The 25908-nt window shown below is 47.7% G+C and overlaps 1 protein-coding gene across 6 annotated transcripts in view; it reads right to left on the reverse strand.

Moving 5' to 3' along the window:
* Window positions 1-25908, reverse strand: part of ARHGEF2 (Rho/Rac guanine nucleotide exchange factor 2) — a 51951-nt gene that overhangs the window by 22515 nt on the left and 3528 nt on the right. The window contains exons 2-6 of one of the 6 annotated variants that reach the window (XM_082612812.1): window positions 19970-20256; window positions 18435-18552; window positions 9031-9148; window positions 8397-8436; window positions 7085-7178 (exon numbers count right to left, since the gene is read on the reverse strand). In XM_082612812.1, coding sequence (XP_082468938.1) covers window positions 7085-7178; window positions 8397-8436; window positions 9031-9148; window positions 18435-18552; window positions 19970-20235 — 636 coding nt within the window. In that variant the 5' untranslated portion in view covers window positions 20236-20256. Of the gene's footprint in view, window positions 1-1615; window positions 1638-1939; window positions 2169-3676; window positions 3749-7084; window positions 7179-7370; window positions 7391-7474; window positions 7612-8396; window positions 8437-9030; window positions 9149-18434; window positions 18553-19969; window positions 20257-25908 lie in introns of those variants that run through there. The other 5 variants (XM_082612814.1, XM_082612815.1, XM_082612817.1 and 2 more) reach the window with 5 other exon arrangements.

The following is a 25908-nucleotide window of genomic DNA, read 5'->3' on the forward strand; positions in this document are numbered from 1 at the left end:
GTCAGACTCCCAACCCCCCAAAACCAAGGCCAGCCCCAGGATAGAAAAAGCCAAGCTTCTAGATTCCCAGTCCCCCCAACTACCAAAAAAAAAAAAAAAAAAAAAAAAAAAAACAAAGGCACGAGGACCCAGGTATCTGGCTCCCCAACTCCTCCCAATAACGGAAAAGGGACCCGAGTATCTAACTTCCCAGAACCCCTGTCTATAGCCCCTCCCCAGGTCTGCCCCTCGCCGGTGCCCCCATGGCTTTCCCTTTTAGGGTGGAACCAAATTTCCGTGGTTTCAAAAATCCTCTCCACCCGCCTTGGCTCTGCTCCAGGGTCTCAGCTCAAACGGTTGAAAAATAAACAGACTTTCATAGCTGGGGCCTGGCCTGGCGCAGGGTTGAGAAGAGCCTGTCTGCCACCCCACTGTTCCACTGCACTTCAGCCATCTCTCCTCTGGCCCTCTGTTTGTCTTAAGCCCTACCCAAATCCCCAGTTGCTTTCCTGTTAGCAGAATCTCATCCCAACCCCCGAAGGAAAAGTTCCAGGATGGAACCTCTCCCAACTTAGCCTCTAGATAGGTAGCCAGGCTAGGAGCTAGGACGGAAGTGTGGGAAGGGGTTTCCACCATCTCTGAGGACTCCAAAAGGGTACTGCTCCCATGCCGGTAGACGGTGATGGTGATCAGCATAGGCTGCGCGCCAGGGCAGGACACTGGGATTGGAAAGAGGCCAGAGATTAAACCAGCTATGGTCTGGGTCTTGGCCTTTCCCATAATGGGTACAGTGTGGGTGCCTTGAGCAGCTGGGAGGTGCTGTCTGCATGCACAACCTTCCTCCCAGCTCTCATTTATTCACCTACAAGTCAGCTTCATCATGTCCTGGGGGCTGAGGTGTGGAGAGGTCATGGCCTTTGGGAGTGGGCCTGGGTACACAGGCAGAAATAAAGGATACTTGGAAAGGAGTGGCCAAGAGCTCAAGATGGGGGTGGGGACTAGGGTAATTATACATCCAGACTCTTGAAATGGTAGGTGAAAGTCCCAAGATAAAGAGTTAAGAGAGCTGGGGTGGGGAGGAGGGATGAGGGCACAGTGCCAAGTGGGTCAGCCTAAAGGTTTCAGGTTGTTTCAGGCTGCAAGGGCCAGGAGCTTGGAAGCTGGTGGGGCAAAAAGGGATGGGGGGGACCCTCTGTGTTTCAGGAACAGGGGTGCTCTGGGCCCCAAGGATGGAAGAAAGGATCCTAGCTACACAAAGACCTCTGCTCCCTTCACCTGAGGGTGATGGCTTGGGGGAAAGTAAGCCGTCCCTAAGCTGTCCTGACCCGTCACCCGCCCACCAGAGAGAAGAACTGAATCACAGCTGGAAAGTCCATCTGCGAGGAGAGGAGGAGCTGACTGCCGTCTCGGAGGGGTGGTGATGGTGGTGGTGATGGTGGGAGGAAGCCGGGAAACCACCCCCTCCCACCCCTCCGCCGGATGGCGGGGACAAAGAGGGAACGACCAAGCCAGCGACTGCAGAGTCGGGGGATACCGAGAGCAAGCCGGTGGGACCCTGGCGGAGGGGGTTCCGGAGAGATTTCGCCGCCCCCACCCCCCGACACACACACCTCCCTCTTCCCGCTCTGTCCCTTACCGGAGCAACTTTCTTTCACGCGGCCCAAAACACCCGGTCCCGCCAGATCGGAAGCCCCTAAACCCCAGGTCCGCTGGCTCCCGGGATCCCGGCAGAGAATCTGCTCGGAAGCTGGAGGCGCGGGTCGCGTCTACTGCTCCCCCAGCCCCCTCCCCACTCACTCACAGTCCCCACCCACCCCGTCCCGCCGCGTTCCCGGCCGACGCTCCGCCCGATTTTGGCGCCCAGAAAGCAGGCGGGGAGACCCGGGGGCGCTGCGGGTGCCGGAGATAGAAGGGCGCCCTGAGGACCGCGGGCGAGAGGGACAGGGGTTTCAGAGCCCACCTTGCTGGCCAGCTCTTTGCTCCGGTCGATCCGCGCCCGTGTGAGGGATTCGATCCGAGACATAATCCGATGGGGGCGGGGGGAGCCCAGGAGGACGCGGCGCGGACCCTGGCGTCCGGCTGTTTGGGGGGGAGGGCGGGGGAGGGGTCCGACCCGCACGCGTAGGTCTTGGGGACAGGAAGTCTATGACTCCCCTCGCCCAGCACCCAGCGCCAGTTCCTCAAACCCGAGTCTCCACCCCCGCCGGAGCTCAGGAAGGGGGGAGGCGGGGCGGAGGGAGGGCGGGTGCCGAGCGCCGGACGGGACGCCTCGGTCCGTGGAGGGGCGGCTCGCACAAGTACAAGGGGCCGTGGACTAGCTTGCAGGGCCCCTCTGCCTGTTTGCCCTCCAGCGCCGGGCGCCTCTAACCCCAGACGCCCGCCTCCTGGCTTCGGTTTTCCTAAAACCCACCCTGGCCCGCCTCGCAGCCCTCACCCCACCCCTGGTCTTCCCTTTCCCCTCCTCCTCCCCCTCCGCAGTCCATCAGTCTAGAAAGACTCGCGGGCCGGAGGATTCCAGCCGCCCCCAGCTCTCCAGGGAGCCCGGGACCAGTTCCTTCCTGGCCTTCTGGGCCCATCAAAGCAGGCCAGAGCCGTCGACCCCTTTTACGATTGGGGGCAGGCGTGGGGAGAGGGCGGAGAAATCAAAGGGGAACTAAAGGGTGGATCTTTAGAGGGCCTGAAAGGGAAGATTCACTCCTGGAGGTTGAAGAATCTGAGAGGAGAGCATTCTTCCACAAGCCCCCAACTCTCTGGGGCCTTACAAGACCGCCCTCGGCCCATCCTCTTCCCTCCTACCTCTGCCTCCACTGACTACTGGGGTGGTGGAGGGGAGGAATTCACCACTGTTACAGAAGACTAAGAAGCTGAGGAAGTCCTTCCTTGTGTCTAACCCCAGTTCCCTCTGTTTCAAGTTAGGCCAGAACCAAAAGACCAGCAAACAGCCTTCCCCAGTCAGGGACAGTTGGAGTATGGCCATTCTCTCCACAAGAAGGAGGGGTGGAGGAGGACATTCTTTCTGGACACTCTGCCCCAGTCTGAGGCAACTTCCACCTTTTGGGGAAAATTCCTCCTCCACCCTAATTATAATCACTCACATTGAAGTTCATTTCTGCCTCTCAGGGTCTCCCATGTCTCTGGGAGAGACAGAAGTACAGAGAGTCCTGTGACAGAGCATCTTACGTTTGCAGGGTCCTGCCTGATTTCTGGTCCCCAAAGGTGTGGAGGAAGGAGGGAGGGAGAGGAGGCCCAACCCAGACCCAGCGGTTCCCTGCCCGGGTTCAGCAGCAGGGCCTGGCTGCAGGTTTCAAGCCCAGCTCAGCACTCTTGTAGGTGCCAATTTTAGCTTCTGCCACTATTTTGGGCTCCACTGCCTGACCAGTGCCTGAGCTAGTTGGGCTCCTCACCACCACACTGCTCCTCTGGCTTCCCCTCCTGCCTAGCAACTCCTTCACCTCCTTCTTCACCCATTCCCCTGTTTAGGATCCTTATATAGCAAAGACCAGAAAAAAAGGAGAGAAAATAGCCATGCCCAGTTCTAGGCTGGATGGAAATTAGAAAGCAGAAAGGACTTTCCCAGAGCCATGAGGGAGGCTGACTCCCCCAGGCTTGTACCTGCAGGGGAGACCTACAGGAAGGCCCTAGGAACTCCCCCAAACCAGCAGTCTTGAGGCTCCTGGGCCCAGAACCCCAGACTTACCTCCCCCCAGTGGGCAGCCAGGGCTGCGGAATGTACTAAATTTAAAAACAGACCGCCAGAAGCCGGAATCCTGGCCTCACAGCTCCACCCACTAGGGGCCCTGAGACAAGGGGTAGGCTGAGACCTCGGCTTTTCTCCCAGGCCTGGGGTGGGAGGGTGTTTCAAGCTAAGGATGGAATCTTAAAGGGCCAAACTCCAGTCTGGATACCCAATAAACCCAGGACCTGAATCCCAGAGTTATGTGAAGGATCTCCGTCCCCAGACTCAATGTAGATGGTCTCTGTGAAAGGAGAGGACTTAATCTTCCAACCCTCTTCTGTCTCCTACCCCAATCTTCAATATACTGTCCACCCATCTGCTCTTTGTTACCCTGCCTCTCACCCTATGCCCTCTTCTTCCTCTTAAGAGATGAGTAGTAGTAAGGAAGGGGACTTGCGGGGTGGGTGAAGGAAACCGGTCTACCTTTAAGAACACCTGTGCTCTTAGTGAGCTAGGCCTGCAGCTTGACTTAATTTCCATTTTCTGTATCCTCTGGAACAGTGAACCCTTCTCCTTTCTCCTTGGCATCCCCTGCCCCTTCTTCCAAACCATTTTCATCCCAATCCCTGCTCCTCCTATCCAGTGATGCCGCCCAGATTTTCAGAAATTATTTTTTTAGATACACAAAAACAAAAGCCAACCCTGATTTCTGCCAGAATCTAAAAGTAGCCACCACTTTCTTTAGCTCATTTAACTTGACAGATATGTCCCCCACATTTCAGGGGTAGGGAGGCCATCCCAGGGAAGAACATGGTTGTCAGGGTCTTGGCCAGTAGGTGAGCAGAGAAAGCCACAGGGATGCCTGGGCCCAAGTCTTACAGTGCCCAGGAGGAGGTTTGCTTTTCTTCTTATTACTTTGGACCTTGTGTATTCTGGGAGGGGATGATTAAGGCATTATTGACTCCAATGGCCATCCATCAGAAATGGTGGAAGAAGCGAAGAGAGGGGATAAACTATTACGTAGGTTTACTGACAGAAGCAGAGACAACAATATATAGTCAAAGCTCTAGGTTTGTAATACAGCTCCACCTTTTGCTAACTGTGGGATCTTGGGAGAGTAACCTAGGCTCTAAGTTATCTTGTCTATGAAACAGAGATTAAGGGGCTTCCCTGGTGGTGCAGTGGTTAAGATCTGCCTGCCAATACAGGGGACACGGGTTCGAGCCCTGGTCCGGGAAGATCCCACATACCGTGGAACTAAGCCTGTGCGCTACAACTAGCGAGCCTGTGCTCTAGAGCCTGCGAGCCACAGCTACTGAAGCCCGCATGCCTAGAGCCTGTGCTCTGCAACAAGAGTAGCCACCCCAATGAGAAGCCTGCACACCTCAACGAAGAGTAGCCCCTGCTGGCCACGGCTAGAGAAAGCCGCGCACGGCCAAGAAGACCCAATGCAGCCAAAAATAAATAAATAAGTTAATTAATTAATTTTAAAAATAATAACAAATGTAAATAAGAGCTTTTTTTTTTTTTTTTTTTTTTTTTCTTTTTGCGGTATGCGGGCCTCTCACTGTTGTGGCCTCTCCCGTTGCGGAGCACAGGCTCCGGATGCGCAGGCCCAGCGGCCATGGCTCACGGGCCCAGCCGCTCCGCGGCATATGGGATCCTCCCAGACCGGGGCACGAACCCGTATCCCCTGCATCGGCAGGCGGACTCTCAACCACTGCGCCACCAGGGAGGCCCTAAATAAGAGCTTTAAAAACAAAACAAAACACAGAGATTAATATATTTATCTTTGCCGAGTGTTATAAGAATTAAATGAGATGACCTCTGGAAAAGTGTTTTGTCAACTCTACAATGCTAGTCAAATAGGAAGGAATAAGCTACTTCCTTCTCTCACTGCTTGACTGAGCTTCTCTCCACCCCCACCCCTGGTGTTTACCTTCTTATGGCCCCTATCCTGAGCTGGGAGGAGGGGGAAGAAGAGATCTAGTGATGCAAGCACACACATTCATGAGGGTGGAAGCAAGATGGACCAGGAGATGACAGAGAAGGAAACAGGAAGACAGAACGAGAGTCCTAGCAAGGAAAGGCAGTCGACTGGGACAATGTCCTGACGATGCTTAGCTCTTTCCTGCTGGCTGTCTGGGCTTCAGTCTCTGCCCACTTTCTCCTTCATCCTCTCGCCAAACTGCTAGGCCAAGGGCGGGCAAATGCAGACCAACTGGGATCTGGATGGCCCCTAGACAGCACCGACTTCCTCTACCATTCCCACTGCAGGAAAAGAGGGTGATTCTACTGTCAGACTCTCCTACCCTGAACAGAGAGGCTGTGGGGAAAGGGACTCAGACCCAAGGTCTGGGTGTTGGCTTTGTTCTCTAGAGAGCTCTGCCCCCGCTATGGGAGAGAAGAAGCCTCACTGTGCCCACCTCGCCCTGCTCTCAGACTGCCTGATCTCACACTTCAGCTCCCCGCCTGCAGCCTGCAACGAGAAGGAGCTGAGAACCTGGTTTTGTTTCTGCCCTCCGTGCCCACCCAGAGGAAGGAGAGTCCTGGCTGAAAGGCTGGCAGAGAAGAGAGCACTGACATTGCCGGTGGGGCCAGGAGGAGCCCAGGCAACCCTACTGGGTGAGGATCCTGTGGTGCTTCCAGGTGAATCTGATGATGTCTTGTCTGGGGTTTCTCTCAATGTTCAGGAGCTGCCCTGGTGGGAAAGTACATGCATACTTGGGGAAGCCACGAGAGGAAAAGGGGGGAGTGGCTCATTCTGCCAGTAAATGAAGAGAGTGGAAATGAATTCAAGGAGCAGGCAGAGCTCCTAGTTTCACCAGAGCCAGGGGGTTGGTAATAAGGAAGAGAGCAATGTGCCTTCACCTTCCTGGGGTCGGAACTGCACGTGGCCCCACTGGTACGGTGTGCATGCGCTTCCACAATCACACACTTTCCTGGCTTCCACTCTGACTATGGTCTCATTTCAACTCCTTCAGCTGCCATATCCACCCATAAAATTATGAGTGTGAAAGCACTTTGCAAACCCGAATACTCTCTGAAGAAGTAAAAAGTATTGCTGTAATTATTATGATTATTATGCCCGATGGTTAAGATTTCGGCTGCCCACCTCTCAGCTATGTGGGGCCTCCAGAGAGGGAGGGCTAGGTCACTCCTCAGCTTCTGAGGCTCCTGGCCCATCTCCCCTTCCAGCTGTCTACAGCTGGCTGCTGAGCTGGAGACATAGGGAAAGCAGAGGAAAGGTGATTTACTGGGACAGAAGGAGGGAGACTGGGAAATATACCATGTTCCCTTAAAACTTGAACCATTGCCCTGAGTCTCTGCCTACCAGGGGAAGCTGGGGAGGGGAGCAGATGGTGAGGGGGAGGGAAGGGAACGGGGGAGGGCAGTGGGCCCCAGGCCTCCTGCTTCCCCAACTCCTACCTTGGCCTTTCCGGTCATGCCCAAGATGAAGCTGAGGGTCCGTCTCAGGGAGGAGCCTGCCCAGGTGCCTGAGCCCCTTTCCAGTTGGCTACAGCTGCAGAGAGAAAAAGAAGAGATGAAGAGATGGAGACGGAGCTGGAAAAGAACAACAAGATACTCCCAGAGATATGGTGGATGAAGTGCCATGACCAGGGGAGAGAGAATGGGGAGATACGGGGGAAAGACTGAGACAAGGGTGAGGGAGAGAGAGGAAGGACTCAGGAGAAAGAGGCTCCCACTCCCCTACCTCCTGGGATTTCCTAGATATGGTCACTACAGTTTCCCAGGCCCTTCTATTTATGAGGAAAACTCCAGGCTCCTCCCAGATAAATACAGACGCCCCCTTCCTACCTAATCCAGGCCCAATCTCCTCTTTCATGCTGCTTCCCAACGGAAATGATACGGGGAGGGGGGCTCTCCAAGGGGACGTTTTCCCCTCACAAAACAAGAGTCCTGTGTACGACCCTCCCTGCTGTTTGGAAAGGGCCTCTGGGCCTAACGCCAATAAGGACTGAATTTCCTGGGATTTCATCAGCCCCATCCCATGAGCTAATCCCAAACCAGAGCCAGGAGGATGTGTCAGCTAGAGATTTTCAGGACCACAAATCAGAGCTTGATATCTTAAAGGGCCCATCACTAGCTCACACACCCACACTGTCTTAGAGGGCTGACCCACTCTAATCAGGCTTCAGCTGTAGGAGTCAAATAAACAGGTGCTGATTTTGCATGCTTATTTACATAGATACTATGTAAATCTCCCAGCCTCCACCTCGATTCCTGAACAATATGCCTTCAGCCCCTGCCCTCTCCCCTTGGGGTGCTACAGCCCGTGCCCAGCTCTCCTTAGGGCCACTCCCCATTGGTCGATTATCTCAGCTATCCAAAGCTGGTCCATGGTCCTTGGTCACTGTCTCTCCCTAAGATTGTGCAGCAGCGAATCTGCCTGCTGTCTTTCCTGACACTGACAACAGCAGGCAACCTCCACTCTCTTATTTAACAGACACCCTGGGGTCTATATACTCCTTTTCTTTCCCTGATTTCTTCTTCATCCCATGGAGCTACCAGGAACCTTCTTAGCCTTCCCCAGCCAATGAGAAGAAGGGGAATTCTATGCAGCGCAGGTAGAAGGATATTTGGAGGTCTTTCATAAGAAACGTTAAGGGGAACAATGTTTCAGGAAACAGAGACCCTTGGGGCTACAAAACCCAAGGCCCAGTCCCATTGTCCCTCCCCCATCTGGGGCTTTGAAGGGCTCTGTGTCCCCCAAACTCACCTTTGGCTGAGGTCAGCGGCAGAGGACTGGGACAAATTCCCTGCCAACACAAAAGGAGACGTGAGGTGTCCAGCTAAAGCCAGACAAAGGCGCCCAGGGTTGCCTCCCCCACACCCTCCACCTGGATCAGGTTCCCAAGCTGCAGGTGCTTGTGACGCCATTCCTGAGGGCGGGCACTGGGGAGTAGGGAAGGAGGGCGGCGTCTGAGCAGAGCAGAGCTGAAGAACTTAGGAGCCAGGGTAACAGAGTACCGGCGTGGTGTGGAGAGGGGGCTGAGAGGCCAATGTCTCAGTTCCTTTTCAGTGAATGGCAAGGGCAGAGGATTCACCCTGAGCTCCCAATGCCTCTTCCTGATGACAATGTACGTTGCGGATTACTGTCCTCCATCTCTGGTGACAGGGGAAGCCAGAGAGCCTCTCTCTGTCCTATGTCCTCCTTCATTGGAAGGAGAGCCTCAGAATACCAAAGTCCTGAATTCAGATCTCTCATTTGAATAAACGCATTTTGGGGTTTCCAAGGGTGCGTGGTTAAACATAATGTAGGACATCTGGACCCTAAACAGCTGGCTCTGAGGAGTGGGCTGAGACAGGCAGAGGAAGGGGCCACCACTGCTTTGCTCCCCACTTTTACTCACCAGCTGGATCTGAGCAGCCCAAGAAGTAATTGATGCCACTCATGGATACAGACTTGGAAAGCATGCCAGTGGCCGAGTGGTCCAAAAGGCCAGCAGATGGGTGACAGGAACGCTGACCCTAGAATCATGTTAAGAATCCTCATGCAAAGGTCAGGCTTCATCCATCTTCCCCCCGCAAGGCTCTTCACTTTCCCACAGCAAAGCCCTTCTTCAAGGCCTTCAGGCCTTCTACCCCTCCCACTACCCATATCTGGAACATTCCACTTGAAATAGTTAAGAAGTTATTCCTGCTATTTAGCAGTCATCACTCTGTTGCAACTCAAACCCAGGCTGCCTTAATATAGAAAATATCTTAGAAAAGATTTACCCTGAATTGTTTCCAGAGGTGAAAAACTCAATATACAGAGGTCAGGCAGGTAATGAAAAAACAAACACACACACAAAAAAACTGGGGCAGTCTGCGTTTAAAACAATAGGGAGTAGAAATATTCATAAACCCCACACCCAATCTTTCGAAAATCGCTTTTCTTTTTCTCAAGCCTACATGGAGCATTACAAAAACTGGCTACATATCAGTCCATAAGGCAAAATTTAACACATTTCAGATAACCTCCATCAGAGAGATCATAGGAAACAACCCAGAAATCCCTTTTCAGTAGCTTGGATAAAGAATCTGTGGTATATTTATATATAGAAGCATTATTCAACATTAAAAATGAACAAACTACAGTTCACCCAACAATATGGATGAATCTCATGAAAGAACAAAGACACAAAAGATTTATATACTTTGTGGTTACATTCATATAAAGTTTAAAACAGGCAAAACAAATTGATATTGTTTAGACATACAAATAAAGGTGGTAAATCTATAGGGAAAATCGATCTCAAAAGTCAAGAAAGTGGTCCTCTCTGCCAGGAGGGAGAGGGCTATGAATGGGGAGGGACACGGGGGGCTAATGGGTTTTGGTGGTACTCTTATTTTTTTTTAACCTGGAGTAGTTACATGGTTGTTTGCTTCCTAATTATGCATTACATTGTACATATAAGTTTTATATATTTCTCTGTATCTATGTTGTATTTCAATTTTTTTTTTTTTTTTTTGCGGTACGTGGGCCTCTCACCGTTGTGGCCTCTCCCGCTGCGGAACAGAGGGTCCGGACGCGCAGGCTCAGCGGCCATGGTTCACGGGCCCAGCCGCTCCGCGGCATGTGGGATCCTCCCGGACCAGGGCACGAATCCGTGTCCCCTGCATCGGCAGGCGGACACTCAACCACTGCGCCACCAGGGAAGCCCTCAAATTTTTTTTAAGTTTTAAACAAATCTCCATAGATTTACAAATTTTAAAGCACCCTTCTAAATAAACTTACTGGTCAAAGAAGAAATCATTATGGGAATTTAAAGATATTTTATAACAACAATAATGAAAATACTACTCAACAAAACTTGTGGGAGATAGCCAAAATGTATCTCAAGGATAATTTGTCGATTTAAAATGCTTAACTGAGGGGCTTCCCGGGCTTCCCTGGTGGCGCAGTGGTTGAGAGTCCGCCTGCCGACGCTAGGGGACTCGGGTTCGTGCCCCGGTCCGGGAAGATCCCACGTGCCGCAGAGCGGCTGGGCCTGTGAGCCATGGCCGCTGAGCCTGCGCGTCTGCAGCCTGTGCTCCGCAACAGAAGAGGCCACAACAGTGAGAGGCCCACGTAGAGAAAAAAAAAAAAAAATGCTTAACTGAAAATTAATGAGCTATGCCAGCTTAAAAGGTTAGAAAAAGAACAACAAAACAAACCCAAAGTAAATAGAAGAAAGGATATGATAAAAGCAGAAATCAATGAAGTAGTAACAAATGAAATAGGATCAATAAAGCCAAGACTTGGGCTTCCCTGGTGGCGCAGTGGTTGAGAGTCTGCCTGCCGATGTAGGGGACACGAGTTCGTGCCCCGGTCCGGGAAGATCCCCCATGCCGCGGAGCGGCTAGGCCCGTGAGCCATGGCCGCTGAGCCTGTGCGTCTGGAGCCTGTGCTCCACAATGGGAGAGGCCACAACAGTGAGAGGCCTGTGTACCACAAAAAAAAAAATTAAAAAAAAAAAATAAAGCCAAGAGTTGATTTTAGGAACAGGCAAATAAAATAGACAAACCTTTGATAAGGGTGATGCACAAATAAAAGTAGAATGAAAGGGTGGACCTAACTACAGAAACAGTAGTGACTAGAAAGATAATGCTATCTACAACTTAATGCCAGTAATTTTGAAAATGCAAACAAAATAGACAAAATCTTTAAAAAAACAAACAAAATATATATAACTTACCAAAACTGAATCTAGAAGAAATAGAAAGTCTGAATGGTCCTATTAAAGAAATGGAATCAGTAGTTAATCTTTCTATAAACAAAACAAAACACACCAGGCCAAAACAGTTTTATAGTCAAGGAACAGAGCTTTCAAGGAATAGATTACTGAAATCTTATACAAACTCTTCCAAAGAATAGAAAACAAAACCAAAAGCTTTCCAACTCTTTCTATAAGGCAAGCATAACCTTGATTCTTAAACTACACACAGACCATATGACAAAGGAAAATTATGGCCCAATCTCTCTTATGAAAAGTACAAAAATTCCAAACAAAATATTAGCAAACTGTAATAGATTTTAAATAGCTACAAATTATTTGCAGCTCCTACCATCAAGAAGGAGTCTATTTCTTCACTCAGTCACAGGCTGGCCTGTGACTTGCTACGATGAATAGAATGTGGCAGAAGTAGCATGATGTGATTTTTGAGGCTACACCTCAAGAAAACTTAAAGCTTCCACTCATGCCCACTTGGAATGCTATTGCCACATGAACAAGCCCAAGCCTAAGCCTTCTGGAGAAGCCATGTGGATAAGAACCAAAGTATCACAACGGGCAACCTGCCAACCCACAAGCATGAATATGTCTGTCCTTGACCATCAGCCCTATTCAGCCACCAGACAACTACAGCCACATAAGTGAGTCCAGGTGGAGCCAGCAGAAGAATACCCAGCTGAGCTCAGTCCAAATTAACCACCCATAGAACTGTGAGGGGGAAAAAATGGTTGTTGTTTTAAGCCACTAAGTTTGGGGTTGATCTTTTATGCAGCAATAGATAATTGATGCCACAAATAAAATCCAGCAGTGTGTAAAAAAGATAATCAACCCATCATGAAAAAGTCAGACTTATCCTAAAAATATAAGGGTGGTTTAAGATGAGGAAAATCTTTAAATGTAATTTACCTCAATGACATATTAAAGGAGAAAAAACATAACCAACTCAGTAAAAGCAAAAAAATCATAGGATAAAATCCAACACTCACTCATTGTAAAACCAAAGACCTGGCAGTTACAAATGGAAGGAATCTTCCTTAACTGGATAGAGTATCTTTTTTTTTTTTTTTTTCTCACGGTACGCGGGCCTCTCACTGTTGTGGCCTCTCACTGTTGTGGCCTCTTACTGTTGTGGCCTCTCCCTCTGCGGAGCACAGGCTCTGGATGCGCAGGCTCAGCGGCCATGGCTCAAGGGCCGAGCCGCTCCGTGGCATGTGGGATCTTCCCGGACCAGGGAACAAACCCGTGTCCCCTGCATTGGCAGGCAGACTCCCAACCACTGCGCCACCAGGGAAGACCTGGATAGAGTATCTTCTAAAACCTTACAGCCAAAAATCGATTTCAATGGTGAAGCATAAGATGCACTCCCTCTAAAATCAGAAACAAGACAAGGATAGCCATTATCACCATTTCTGTTCAGCACTGCAATAGAGCCCTGGCTAAGCACACACAGTAGGGCAAGAAAAAGAAATGAAAGAAATAAATATTGAAAAAGAAGAAAGTAAAGTTCATTTAAAGATGACATATGGGCTTCCCTGGTGGTGTGGTGGTTAAGAATCCTCCTGCCAATGCAGGGTGACATGGGTTCAAGCCCTGCCAAGGCAGGGTGACACGGGAAGATCCCACATGCCGTGAAGCGACTAAGCCCGTGTGCCACAGCGACTGAACCTGCGCTCTAGAGCCCACAAGCCACAACTACTGAGCCCGCGTGCCACAACTACTGAAGCCTGTGTGCCTAGAACCTGTGCTTCGCAACAAGAGAAGCCACCACAATGAGAAGCCTGCGCACCACAAGGAATAGTAGCCCCCACTCGCCGCAACTAGAGAAAGCCCGTGTGCAGCTACAAAGACCCAATGCAGCCAAAAATAAAAATAAATAAATAAAATTTAAAAAAAAATAAAAATAAAGATGACATAATTATCTACTTAGAAAAGCCAAAAAATCCACAGATAAATTGTTATAACTGAAAAAAAAGAGTTTAACAAGTTTAAATAACTATAATTAATTAAATTGCATTTCTATAAACCAAAAATAATTATAAAATGTAATTAATGTAATTTAAATATAAGAAAGCATTTATAATAGCAACAAAATATATAAGGCACATAGAAATAAATCTAATAAAGATTGACAAGACCTGTATGAAGGAAATTAATACTTTGTTAAAAGACATATTTTTTTAGAAAGCCTAACAAAATAGAGATATTATTTTTCATGGATAAGAAGACTCAATATCAGAAAGAAGTCAGTTTTTCCTAAATTAATCTTTTTTTTAATTCATCCGCCAAATATTTTCATGTTTTATTTATTTTTTTTAACATCTTTATTGGAGTATAATTGCTTTACAATGGTGTGTTAGTTTCTGCTTTATAACAAAGTGAATCAGTTATACATATACATATGTTCCCATTTCTTTTCCCTCCTAAATTAATCTTTGAATTCAGTACAACCTCAGTCAAAATTCAGCAGAATTTTTCATTTTTAGAAATTGATAAGCTAATTCTAAAATTCACATAGAAGTGCAGAGACTTCCCTGGTGGCCCAGTGGTTAAGAATCTGTCTTCCAATGAAGGGGACGCGGGTTTGATCCCTGGTTGGGGAACTAAGATCCCACATGCTGCAGGGCAACTAAGCCTGCGCACCGCAACTACTGAGCTTGTGCACTCTGGAGCCCATGTGCCACAATTGGAGGACCCTGCACTCTGTGATGAAGATCCCATGTGCTGCAACTAAGACCTGATGTGGCCAAATAAATAAATATTAAAAAAATAAAATAAAATTCCCATAGAAGTGCAAAGGACCTAGAATAGCCGAGATAATCTTAAAGAAAAATAATAAAGTTGGAGGACTTACACTACTACATTTTTAAGACTTACAATAAAGCCACACTAATTAAGATAATGTGATACTGGCATAAGAATAGACAAATAGATCAATGGAACAGAGAACAGTCCTCAGAAATAGACTCACACAAATATAGTCACTTGATTTTCAACAGTCACCACAGCAATTCAATGGGGAAAGTAAGTTTTTTAATGAAGCAACTGTATATTTACATGGGGAAAAAACCAAAACCTTGATTTCTTCCATACACAAGAACCTAGATAAATCACAGACCTAAACATGAAAGCTAAAACTTTAAAGCTTCTAGAAGAAAATATCGAAGAAAAATCTTCACATTCTTGGGGTAGGCAAGATTTCTTAAACATGACCAAAAGCACGAACCATTAAAATAATCGATAAACTGGACTTCATCTAAATTAAAAACTCACACTTATTAAAATACACTATTAAAGTAAAAATGCAAGTCAAAGATTGAGAGAAGATACTCACAATACATATATCTGACAAAGGACTCAGATCCAGAATATATAGAGAACTCTTACAAATCAATAAGAAAAAGACAAGCTGTTTTAAAAATTGAGCAAAAGACTTGAACAGACATTTCAGAAAAGAAGATATTCAGATGGTCAATGAGAATATGAAAAGGTGCTCAATAAAATTTTTCAACAGGGACATGCAAATTAAAACCAAAATGAGACAATTCTAAAACACCTACCAGAATGGCTAAAATTAAAATCTTGACAGTAATAACTTATAATAGAAAAGAATCTGAAAAAGAATCTATATCTATATCTATATCTATCTATCTATCTATCTATCTATATATACATATAACTGAATCTCTTTGCTGTACACCTGAAACATTGTAAATCAACTATACTTCAATAAAAATTAAAAAAATTTTAATTTAAAATCTTGACAAAAAAAGTATAATATACCTAAGAATACATCTAATATATATCCACAAACTCTGTATGGAAAAAAATTGATAAAACTTTATTAAAAGACATTAAATGAAGAAGTATACTATTTTCATGGATGGGTAGGAAGAAGCAATACTGTAAAGATGTCCACTTTCCCTAAATTAATCTTTAGAGTCAATGCAACTCCAACTAAAATCTCAAAAGTGTTTTTTTTTTTTTTTTTTTTTTTTTTTGCGGTATGCGGGCCTCTCACTGTTGTGGCCTCCCCCGCTGCGGAGCACAGGCTCCGGATGCGCAGGCCCAGCGGCCATGGCTCACGGGCCCAGCTGCTCCGCGGCATATGGGATCCTCCCAGACCGGGGCACGAACCCGTATCCCCTGCATCGGCAGGCGGACTCTCAACCACTGCGCCACCAGGGAGGCCCCCAAAAGTGTTTTTTAATACATGTTTTGTATGTATGTTATACTTCAATAAATATGCTCTTTTTAAATTAAGAAACTCTGTTTCTTTAAAGACACCATAGGAGAAGGAAAAGACAAACCACTTTTCTCAATCTTTGAGAAAAGATCATTGTAACACATATAACAACAAAGGGTTAGTATTCAGAATATGTAAAGAACACATTCAAAACAATAAAGAAGAAACCCTCAAAGAATCCAATAGAAAAGTGGGCAAAGACATGAAGAGGAAGTTCACAGAAGAGGAAACACAAATGACCAGGACACATATAAAAATTGCTCAATTCCATTTGTAATAAGGATAATTCAAATTAAAACCACAATGAGATTTATAATCACTAGATTGGCAAAATTAAGAAATCCGATGACTCCAAGTGTTGGAAAGCATGTGGATCAATGGGAACTCTTATATACTGCTGATGTGGGTGGAAACAGTTTGCCATTATCTTATAAAAATGAACATCTGTGTACACTATGACCCAACAGTTCTACTCCAAGGTATATGCCCCAGAGAACTTCTTGCAAATGAGCACCAGAAGGTGGATAAAAGGATGTGCATAATGACACTCTTCATAGTAGTAAAGAATGGAAATTATCCAAATGTCCATCAACAGAAGATTGGAATGAAAATAATTACCTATAACTATTTGCAACACATGGATAAAAATTAGAAACAATGCTGAGTGAAAATGCAAGTTATAGAAAACTTTGTACAATATAACATCATTGTTTTTAAAGTCAGAAACAAACAAAAAAAGAAATAATATATCATTAGGTAATGCTTTGTGTTAAAACTATTTTTTAAAAAAAGTAAATGAGTGATTAAGAAAATTCAAGATAGTGATTACCTCTGGTGGAAAGGCAAGGGAATAAGAGAAGAGAGGAAGACATAAGTAAAGATAAATGTAATGGTGATATTCTAGGTCTGGAGATGGATGGGTGATTGATTAGGCATTCATTTTAAAATATTATATTTATGACAAATGGAAAAATACAATAGAGAGTACTAGCAACTCTGGCAATCTGGAGGGTACAGCTCCCATCTAAGGACATCTGAATTTTGGAAAGTGTAAACACCATGCTGGCCAAACAAAATAAATTTTGAGCTAGACTTGGCTTGGCTTTCAAACTAGTCTGAAAGCCCCAGTCTAGTTTAATGAATCTCAGACTTTTGGTCTGTGGACTTTGCTGAAGACTTACACCTATTTGCTGCTGCAGGAAGATACAAAAAACCCCAAACATACAGACAAGGAGAAATTTAAGGGAAGTGCTTAAAGATTAGGTGAAGAGAGAAGAGGAATCAGAACAGGAAGGCATAAAAAGAGAAGAAAAAAAAACCCACTAGAGAAGGGGGGAAAGAAGAAGACATATAATACCAAGAAGGGGGAAGCAGGGAGAAGAGAGAGGTGGAAGAGAGAGAAAGAAGTACAAAGGAATGGAGGGGAGAAGAGAAAAAAGAAACCGTTATCTCCTGTGTGCTAGCCTCTGTACTGGGCACTTTAACACTTTTTTTTTTCATCTAATAATCACAACTTTAAAAGCCAGTTTTTAGTATCCTGATTTTCAGAAAGCTGAAATAAATTGTTCAACTAGGAGCAGTGTGACTACAAAATCCTGTTCTTTCTACCGTACCACATTGAATCAGATGTGAGGGAAGACCTACAGAGATGCTGATGGAGAAAAGTGGGAGCTGGGAGAAGATGGGCTTTGCTGCTTCCCTGACAGGCTGTAACAGCCCCCTCTTCTCAACCTCTCTCCCAAACCACAGGCACTTGAACAATGAGGCCGGGTGGGTACCCCTGGCCAGTTAGAGGATGTGCTGGAGGGGAGGTAACCTTAAGTCACTGGGCTTGAGACAGTTCCATGTACAGCTGCCCCTCATTATCCATGGGGGATTGATTCCAGGATCCTGTGGATACCAAAAGCTGAGGATGCTCAAGTCCCTTACATAAAGTGGCATAATACTGAAATTCGCATATAACCTGTGTGCATCCTCCCATATATTTTAAATCATCTCTAGATTAATTGTAATACCTAATGTAATATAAATGCCATGTAAATAATTGTAAACACAGTGTAAATGCTATATAAATAGTTGCCAGCATGAGGCAAATTCAAGTTTTGCTTTTTGAAAATTTCTGGAATTTTTTTTCAAATGTTTTTGGTCCATGGTTGGTTGAATCCATGGACGCAGAACCTATGCATACAGAGGGCTGACTGTACTCAGGGACTCTTAGCTGGCAAACCCAGTGATATCTCTAAAAGCTTCGTGTATCTTCAGTGGTTTCTGGGTCCTGGTTTGAGATCTTCCCTGTGATGTTCCCTTAAGCCAGAAGGCTGAGCAATCTCTATATCTTTTCTCACTTGATAATCCTATGATTATCTTGTTAGAGAACTATTGTGTTTCAGGGTACCAGATGCCTAGTTTCATCCTACAAATAATAAGTTCATCTCCAAATCTGAGAAATATGGGGTCCACACAAAGAAGTAGTTATAACACCAAGGGGAGCAGGGGCCTTTTAATGAGAGAGGAACAGAGATCGCACATCAACACAGAGACACAGACACAGAAAGGAAGGCACAGAGAGTCTCAGAGAAAGAGACAGAGGCAGGATACCAAGAGTGGGGGACAGAGCATACAGACCCAGGAAAGCAGACAGAGGGGTAGAGACACCAGATTCAGATTCCATCAGATGGAGTCAAAGTGATGCCTGGGCACAGAGAGACCGAGCAGCTTGCAGAACAGAAGAGGCACAGAGTGGTGGCTGGACAGGCAAAGGGGCAGGAGAGGGGGAGGAAGGTGGTAGCTTCCATGGGGACTTATCTATCCATACCACGCAGGAGGGTTGGCCACCTTGGTGCTGCAGTTCCAGAAAGGGGTCCAGTTCCTCTTGGCTCTGCAGTAAGGGGGGCTCCTGGGAGCCCACACATCCCGATGCCTGCAGTTTGTTCCTGAAACACACATTGCCACCACTGCCCTCCGGTCCCAGTGGCCTGTGACAGGCACCAGGGAGGAACACCGCCTCAGCCCAGTCCTGTTGCTTACCCCCAGCCCAGCCCTTCCTGTTAGCCTAGGCGCAGGCCAGACCCAAACTGGCTTCCCTTTGGGGCTGTGCTTTGGCAAAACTGTGGAGCTGGCTTCAGGCAAGGGTGACCCCTGCTGGTCAAAGAGCAGTACTGCCCTCCAGAAAACAGCCAGCGTTCAGCAGGGAGGGAAAGGAAGGGTAAGCTGCATTCTCGCTCTTTGCCTGGTTTCTGATGCCAACATTAGCTCCTACTAAGATAAATGGTGTGCCCGGGGCTCCCTTTCTTCTCTACCCAAGGGTGAAAATTAGCGCCTGATAGTTAAAGGTGACACCTGGAAGACCCTGAGAAACAGTCGGCACCACATAAAGCGAACTCAGAGCATCTCTGCCTTAGATTAGCTGCTCTTAGGAAGGTGCCATGAGTCCTGCGGACAAGGTTTCTCACCCAAGTTCCCTCCCAAGCCAGTTCAGGGACAAGGTCCTCTCCCCTCACACAGCCCAGCCAGCCCTGCCTAGGAGCTAGAGAAGCTTGGTCTACTCACCAGAGCTAAGAGAACTTGTCCAAGGGGACCATTGTCAAAGCAGAGAGACAGGGCCCTTCCGTGGCTAGCAGACCCTCACAGTGACCACTCACACTGAACTCTTCATGCTGACCCCCGGACCTTCTCTTTCTGGCTTCCTCTGTCTTTGGGGATATGGTCAGTGATTTTCCAGGAGAGGGGAAGAGCTGGGTCCCTCTCTTCTAGTCTGCCAAGCATATGTAGATCCCTGAGCAAGAGCAGCTCTTCCCCCATTGTAGGTCTGGACTATGATGTCTAAATATCTTGGGCCTGCCTCAGCCTGGATCCAGCAGGCAGGGAGCAATTTGGGAAAGGGGGCAGGTTCCATGCCCCAACCCTGGGAGCACTTCTCTCAAGAAACCTCCCAAAGTTCTCTGGGCCTCAGTTTCCTCATCTGTAAAATGAGGTGATTGGGCCATATGATCCCTGAGTCCCTTCCAGCTCTGACACTGTTGTATGGTCCTAAGAAACCCAAGTGGGAGGTGGAGGCAATAAGACCTGAGTGTCCTGCTGCTCACCTCACCTCCATACCTCTCCCTCACCATTCTCACCAACTTGCCCTTGAGACCAGGTAGAAAGAAGGAGCTAGGACTACTAAGTAGAGCCACATTTTGAAAGGCAGGGTCCACCCTCCTCAAAGGCCCGCAACAGGCCTGGGTTAGGATTCTCCAGGGAAGAGACTAGGGGCCCAGGTCTCTTCAACTCCTGTCATTCCTTTCCAACCACTTCTCCTAGGTATAGAACTTGACAGAAGGAGAGACAGGAGGTCCCCTCGTGTTTTACCTGCTCAGTGGATCCTGGAGCTCCTTGCCCGGCCCCCAACTATGTCTTTTGAAGGGGTCGTAGTTGTGACTGTGGGCACGGAAAGCCCTCGACCTTCGGAGGGGTACAGCGTGGAAGCCATCTCCCTCCTTTTCTCCCTCCTCCTCTTCTTCTTCATTCTCCTCCAGCTGCTCTCTGGACTCGACCACAGACAGGCAGCGGCGAGTGTGGCCTTGGGGCACCAGGTCTCCACCTGTGAGGAACACCTCTGGGACGTCTTTGTTCATGGGAGGTACACACAGGCCAGTCTGAATCAAGAAGACAGAGAATGGTGAGTTCTAGAATTCTGGAATTTGGAACTAGAAAGGTGTCACAGTCAGCCAGGCCTAGAGCATCCAGTCACTCCTCCCTTTACCAAGGCACAGAATTGGAGGATGGCTGGCTCAAGATCACACAAGGAATTAGTTGCTGAGTCAGGCAGAGAACTTGGGTTTTCTGACTCCCAGTCTAGTGTTCTTTCCAGTACATAATGACATCCTCACTCACTCATTATTATTCCATTTAATGAGCACCTATATTGCAGAGGACCAAGCCAAGCAAAGAGAAACAGATATTGTTCTTACCCTCAAGGAATTCGTTCTAGTGAGTGTGTGTGTGCATGTGTGTACGTAGACAAAAGCACAAATCACAAACAACTGGCCAGAGTTTGCCAAATGCCACAAGAGAAGTTTCAAAAAAATTATTTGTTCTGTCAAAGGAATGAGTGAATATAGCCAGTTGGAGGACTCAAAAAAGGGAAACAGAAGGAAGTAAACAGCCTTTGAGATGGGCCTGGAAGGGTGGAGTGGTTAGGATTTGGCTACGTTGGAAAGGGAGGAGTCTAGGCAAATAAAACAACAGGGAGAAAAGGTGCATGAGTGAGAAAGTATTATGATTTCTTCTTTCTAAGACTCTGGTCATTTGGGGAGTAAGAGAGCCATTCTGACCTTTTCCCAAGAAGCAAAGAGAAGGGCTCCAAAACCAGCCACATTGAAATTCCTTCTCTCTCTCCCAAGTGGGCATTGTTCTCACTGCCCAGTACTCCCGGCTGCCATCAGGGCTTGCCTCAGTGTGTCTCAGATTAAAGAACCCTCAGGAGCTCTTAAAGTTGAAAACGATAAGCTCCACTCCAGGAACAAGTACCAAATACCGAGTACTAAGGTGATGGAGGGGCGGGAAGGCAACTCACATCTACTGCATCTACCTCTGTACACCCCCTCTGGGCCCTATCTCTGTAGAATCTCTGCTAGAATGAGTTTCCCAGGCTCCTCTTCTCCCAGGGGTGAAGCAACTGAGATGTTCGGAGGACCCTGGAGGCCAGGAAGCAGTGAGCCAGAACTCCCCCTCCTCCCAGGCTTCCTGTGAGGGTGTCAAGCCTTCCGCAAGTTATTTTACTCCCCGCCCCCAACCCCCCCCCAAAAGTCCAGGTTGTTGGACAGTCGTTCCTTCCAGCTACTTTTCCCTCTTTCACTGCAACCTGCCCCCACTCCACCCAGGACCACTGAGATGACACCTGTGCCTGTGTCAGCTGCACACCTGCCTACCACGGGGAAGGAGGAGACAAGTACTCAGGCCTCTGCAGATGGCATTCTGCTGCCCTACCGGGGTGGGTCTGAAGATAGAAAAAGAGAGGTCTAGGAAACCAGCCCATGCCCTGTGCCTGTCCATGCTCAGCACAGCTGGAAGCCACATAGAGGGGACCTCTCAGCCTACCGCTGGGAGACATCCTCTCTCTGTGTCCACAAACTTGGGCCTCGTGCCATCTGATGCGCTATCTATAAACAGGATGGGATGAGACTTCCCTGGCGGTCCAGTGGTAAAGAATCCGCCTTCCAATGCAGGGGACGCAGGTTCGATCCCTGGTCAGGGAAATAAGATCCCACATGCCACGGGGCAACTAAGCCCACACACCACAACTACTGAGCTCGCGCACCTCAACGAGAGAGCCTGCATGCTGCAAACTACAGAGCCTACGTGCACTGGAGCCTGCACGCCACAACTAGAGAAGAGAAAACCCGCACGCCACAACTAGAGAGAAGCCCGCGCACCACAAGGAAGAGCCTGCACACCACAACAAAAGATCCTGCATGCCTCAACGAAGATCCTGCGTGCTGCAGCTAAGACCTGACGCAGCCAAAAATAAATTAAACTAATAAGTAAATAATAAATCTTAAAAAAAAAAAAAAGACTCCGCGCTCCCAATGCAGGGGGCCCCGGGTTCTATCCCTGGTCAGGAAACTAGATCCCACGTGCTGCAACTAAGAGTACACATGCCACAGTGAAGATCCCGTGTGCCACAACTAAGACCTGGTGCAGTCAAATAAATAAATATTTTCTTTAAAAAAATTTTAAAAATAAATAAATAAACAGGATGGGCAGATCTGCAGGGAGCAGGTCAGAGCCTGAGGGCCACAACACGGTCCCTGCAAACCAGCGGTCTCCAAAGCTGAGATTTGGGGGCAGGGGGAGAGGGGTAGTGACAAAAAGTATCGTGAGAAGCTGGGATGGAGGAAAGAGTAGGAACTAGATATGTTCCCTAGAAAAAGAGGAGCAGGGGCTGGGAACAGGACAGAAATGGAGGGGCACTGAGGGGGCACTACAAGGAACTTGGATCTGGCATTCAGCGACCTCACAAAAGAGAAAAAACTGTTTGACCTACACACCCTGTACCCAGCTTCTATCTACTCTTCCTGCCCTGATTCTGCCCGCAGGGCTGGATTTGACTAGATGAATGAAAAGCAGTGAATGGAAGCCCTTTCCTTTCCCTCCATCCCTGGAGATGCTGCCTGTTGGAGGTGGTACCCTGCTGCCTTGGCCTGGTGGACAGACATTTCGAATCCTGAGATCTTTATGTCTTGAAATTTCACCCTTCTTCCTCCAGCTGAGACCACCTGGAGTCTGACCTCTTCTCAAAGAACTACCCTCTGTCTAGCCTCTCTGTGGTGTCATTCATGGTCTCTGCCCTCTGTGAAAGTGGAATCCACTGGGCTCCTTCTCCCTTAAATCTTCATTCCATTCCTCAGAAAGTTTTCCTGTTTTCTAAATTCCACCCCTTCATGCTGTCATGTCAATAATTTTCATTCTATCCTTCAAAGAGATGAGGTTTAGCAAGGTTTCCTCAACCACCTCCCAGAGATAGTCCCTCCTCTGCTTTCTGAAATTCAAGCTGGAGTCCCTGTGGTTGTGTTCCTTCCCTTGCCCCTCCTTCCATCAGTTCTCTCCCAGCCCCCTCCCATCTTTCACTAGGCTCCTGAGCTCAGGAAATGGTGCAAGGGAGCAACCAGGGCTGGGTCTCACACAATGGCTTTATTTAGCCCCAGAATGAGATCACATCGTGTCACATCACTGCTTCCGCTGAGCACAGATAGGAGATTCGGAAATAGGTCTGAGATCAGATGCTTGAGATGGGGGCAGGGGAGGAAAGCAAGAAGGGGCTCTAAGTCACTTTACTTTTCTTCCTGCCACTGGATCAGATGGTTTTCCCATTGACACAGACCATCAGCGTCTCATGATTCCTCCTCTGAGTGTGTGACCTCCACCAATTGCCCTAGTCATCAGTGATTCATTAGACACTCTACCGTGTGCTGAGATGGGAGCATATAATATATTAATAGAGATCTCTCTCTCTCTCTCTCTCTGTCTCTCTCTCGTTTTTGGGTTGCACCGCATGGCGTGTGGGATCTTAGTTCCCCAACCAGGGATTGAACCTGTGCCCACTGCAGTGGAAGCTCGGAGTCTTAACTGCTGGACCGCCAGGGAAGTACTGAGAGAAATCTCTCTTATTCAAAACTCTGAGACCATAATTTCTTCAGGGTGCTTTGAAGTTCATCAGATTTGCTAGCTCTGCCACCTCCATAAGCCACATGACCTTGGGCACTTGCTTATTTAATGTTTTCGAGCTTTAGGATCATCTGTAAAATGGGAATGGTAATACTACCTTGTAAGGATATTGAAAGACTTGATAATGTATGTAATACACCTAACACTGTGCTTGGCACATATTGGGTAATTAGCAAATGCTACTATTATTTTTGTTGTTATTATTATTATTTAGAAGCAGAGAGAAGGCAGAGCATAGAGAAATGGAGAGCTGGAGAGAGGAAGGCCCAAGACAGAAGCAGAAATAGGCATTATATGATGGTTAAAAAAGAGAGAGAGAGGGCTTCCCTGGTGGCGCAGTGGTTGAGAGTCCGCCTGCCAATGCAGGGGACATGGGTTCGTGCCCCGGTCTGGGAAGATCCCACATGCCGTGGAGCGGCTGGGCCCGTGAGCCATGGCCGCTGAGCCTGCACGTCCGGAGCCTGTGCTCCGCAACGGGAGAGGCCACAACAGTGAGAGGCCCACGTACCGCAAAAAAAAAAAAAAAAGAAAGAGAGAGAGAGAATAAATAACCCACAGGCTGACACTAAAACAACTGTGATGGGGACTCATTAATATAAACAACTTCTGATAGAAACGAGCACATAACAACCAGAGCAAGGAGGAGGAGCCTGATGAACCCTGATGAACCTGCACTCTTCAAAGAGAAGGGATGGACAATGGCCTCTGGTAGTTGAGAACAGAGGTTGGCAACTATAGCCTGTGGGCCAAATCTGTCCTATTTTCTTTTTTAAATGGTTGGAAAAAAATCAAAAGAAGAATACTACTTTGTGACACATAAAAATTATATGAAATTCAATTTTCAGTGCTCATAAATAAAGGGTTTTTTCTGGGGAACATAGCCATGCTCATTCATTTACATATGGTCTATGGCTGTTTTTGCATTATGACAGCAAAGTTGGTAGTTGCGACAGAGACCATATGGCCCATAAAGCCTAAAATATTTATTATCTGGGTCTCAACAGAAAAAGTTTGCAGACTCTTGATTTAGAGAAGCTGGGTCTCAGAATCTCAGGAAGGAGGAAAAAGAGATCAAAGAGAGACATTAAGGCTCACTGCCCACCAACTAGGTGTCTGCAACCAGCTTGGGGGAGGAGGGACATTGAAGACCCCAGCACACCCATTTCCTAAATAGCACCTGAGCCTACAGGGGGAAGAGGCTTAACCCATGAGTGCCTACAGCATCCTGTGGGATCCTCACAACCATTTCTTGAAATAGATATTATCCCTATTTTACATAGGAAGAAACAGGCAGCACAGAGAGGGAAAGGAACTTGCTCAAGGTCACAGGGCTGTAGGAGGTGGAGCTGAGTTTTCAAAGCAGATGCATCCCACTGTAGAGCCTGAGTTCTCTGAAACCAGAAGGCAAGCTCCCAATGAGAGCAAGTGGCTAGCTTTGAAAGAAATCTGGCAATATTGTTATTCACTTCCTCATTCCTGCCCCCTCCACCCCAGCCAAAGAAAGGAAGCAGTTTCCAGAATAAATTAGATGGGGATTCCAAAAAATTAAATTTGTCCTTTCTACTCCCTCTGCATCTTAGAAATCTGAATGAGGTGATGGGGGACAGGCAGGGCCCTGCTTCTGTTTGCTGCCAGCAAACACTGGGGGTAGGAAGTGCTGATAGCAATCACACAACTAGGCACGGGGGACGGTGGGCAAGGCTAGTGGGCCCCTTCGCAGCCTGGGGGGCTCCCTGGGTCTGGCTCTGGGGTCCTAAATTTCCCAAAGGGGGCAGTAATGGGGAAGATCCGAAAGAACCAGATAATAAAGAATGGGGAGGAAGGGAGAGGCCAGATGGCATGGTCTGCTGGCTTCTCTCCAGGTCTCCTAGCCCTGGGGGAACAGGGTCATAGAAAACCCTTTGATGGTTCAAAATTTAACCTACCTGCTTCCTCTCCCATAGAAAGTAAACCATTAATCCAACAGTGTCCTGCAAAGAAGACTAAAGCAGGGCTTCAGATGAAGAAGGCCCTGGTAACCACAGTTCCTTCCCACCCCTCCCTGCTCATGAACACACCATTCCACAGCAAGTCATATAGCA

The sequence above is a fragment of the Mesoplodon mirus genome (genome assembly GCF_964341445.2).
Source record: "Mesoplodon mirus genome assembly, chromosome: 3".
Taxonomy (NCBI): Eukaryota; Metazoa; Chordata; class Mammalia; order Artiodactyla; family Ziphiidae; genus Mesoplodon; species Mesoplodon mirus.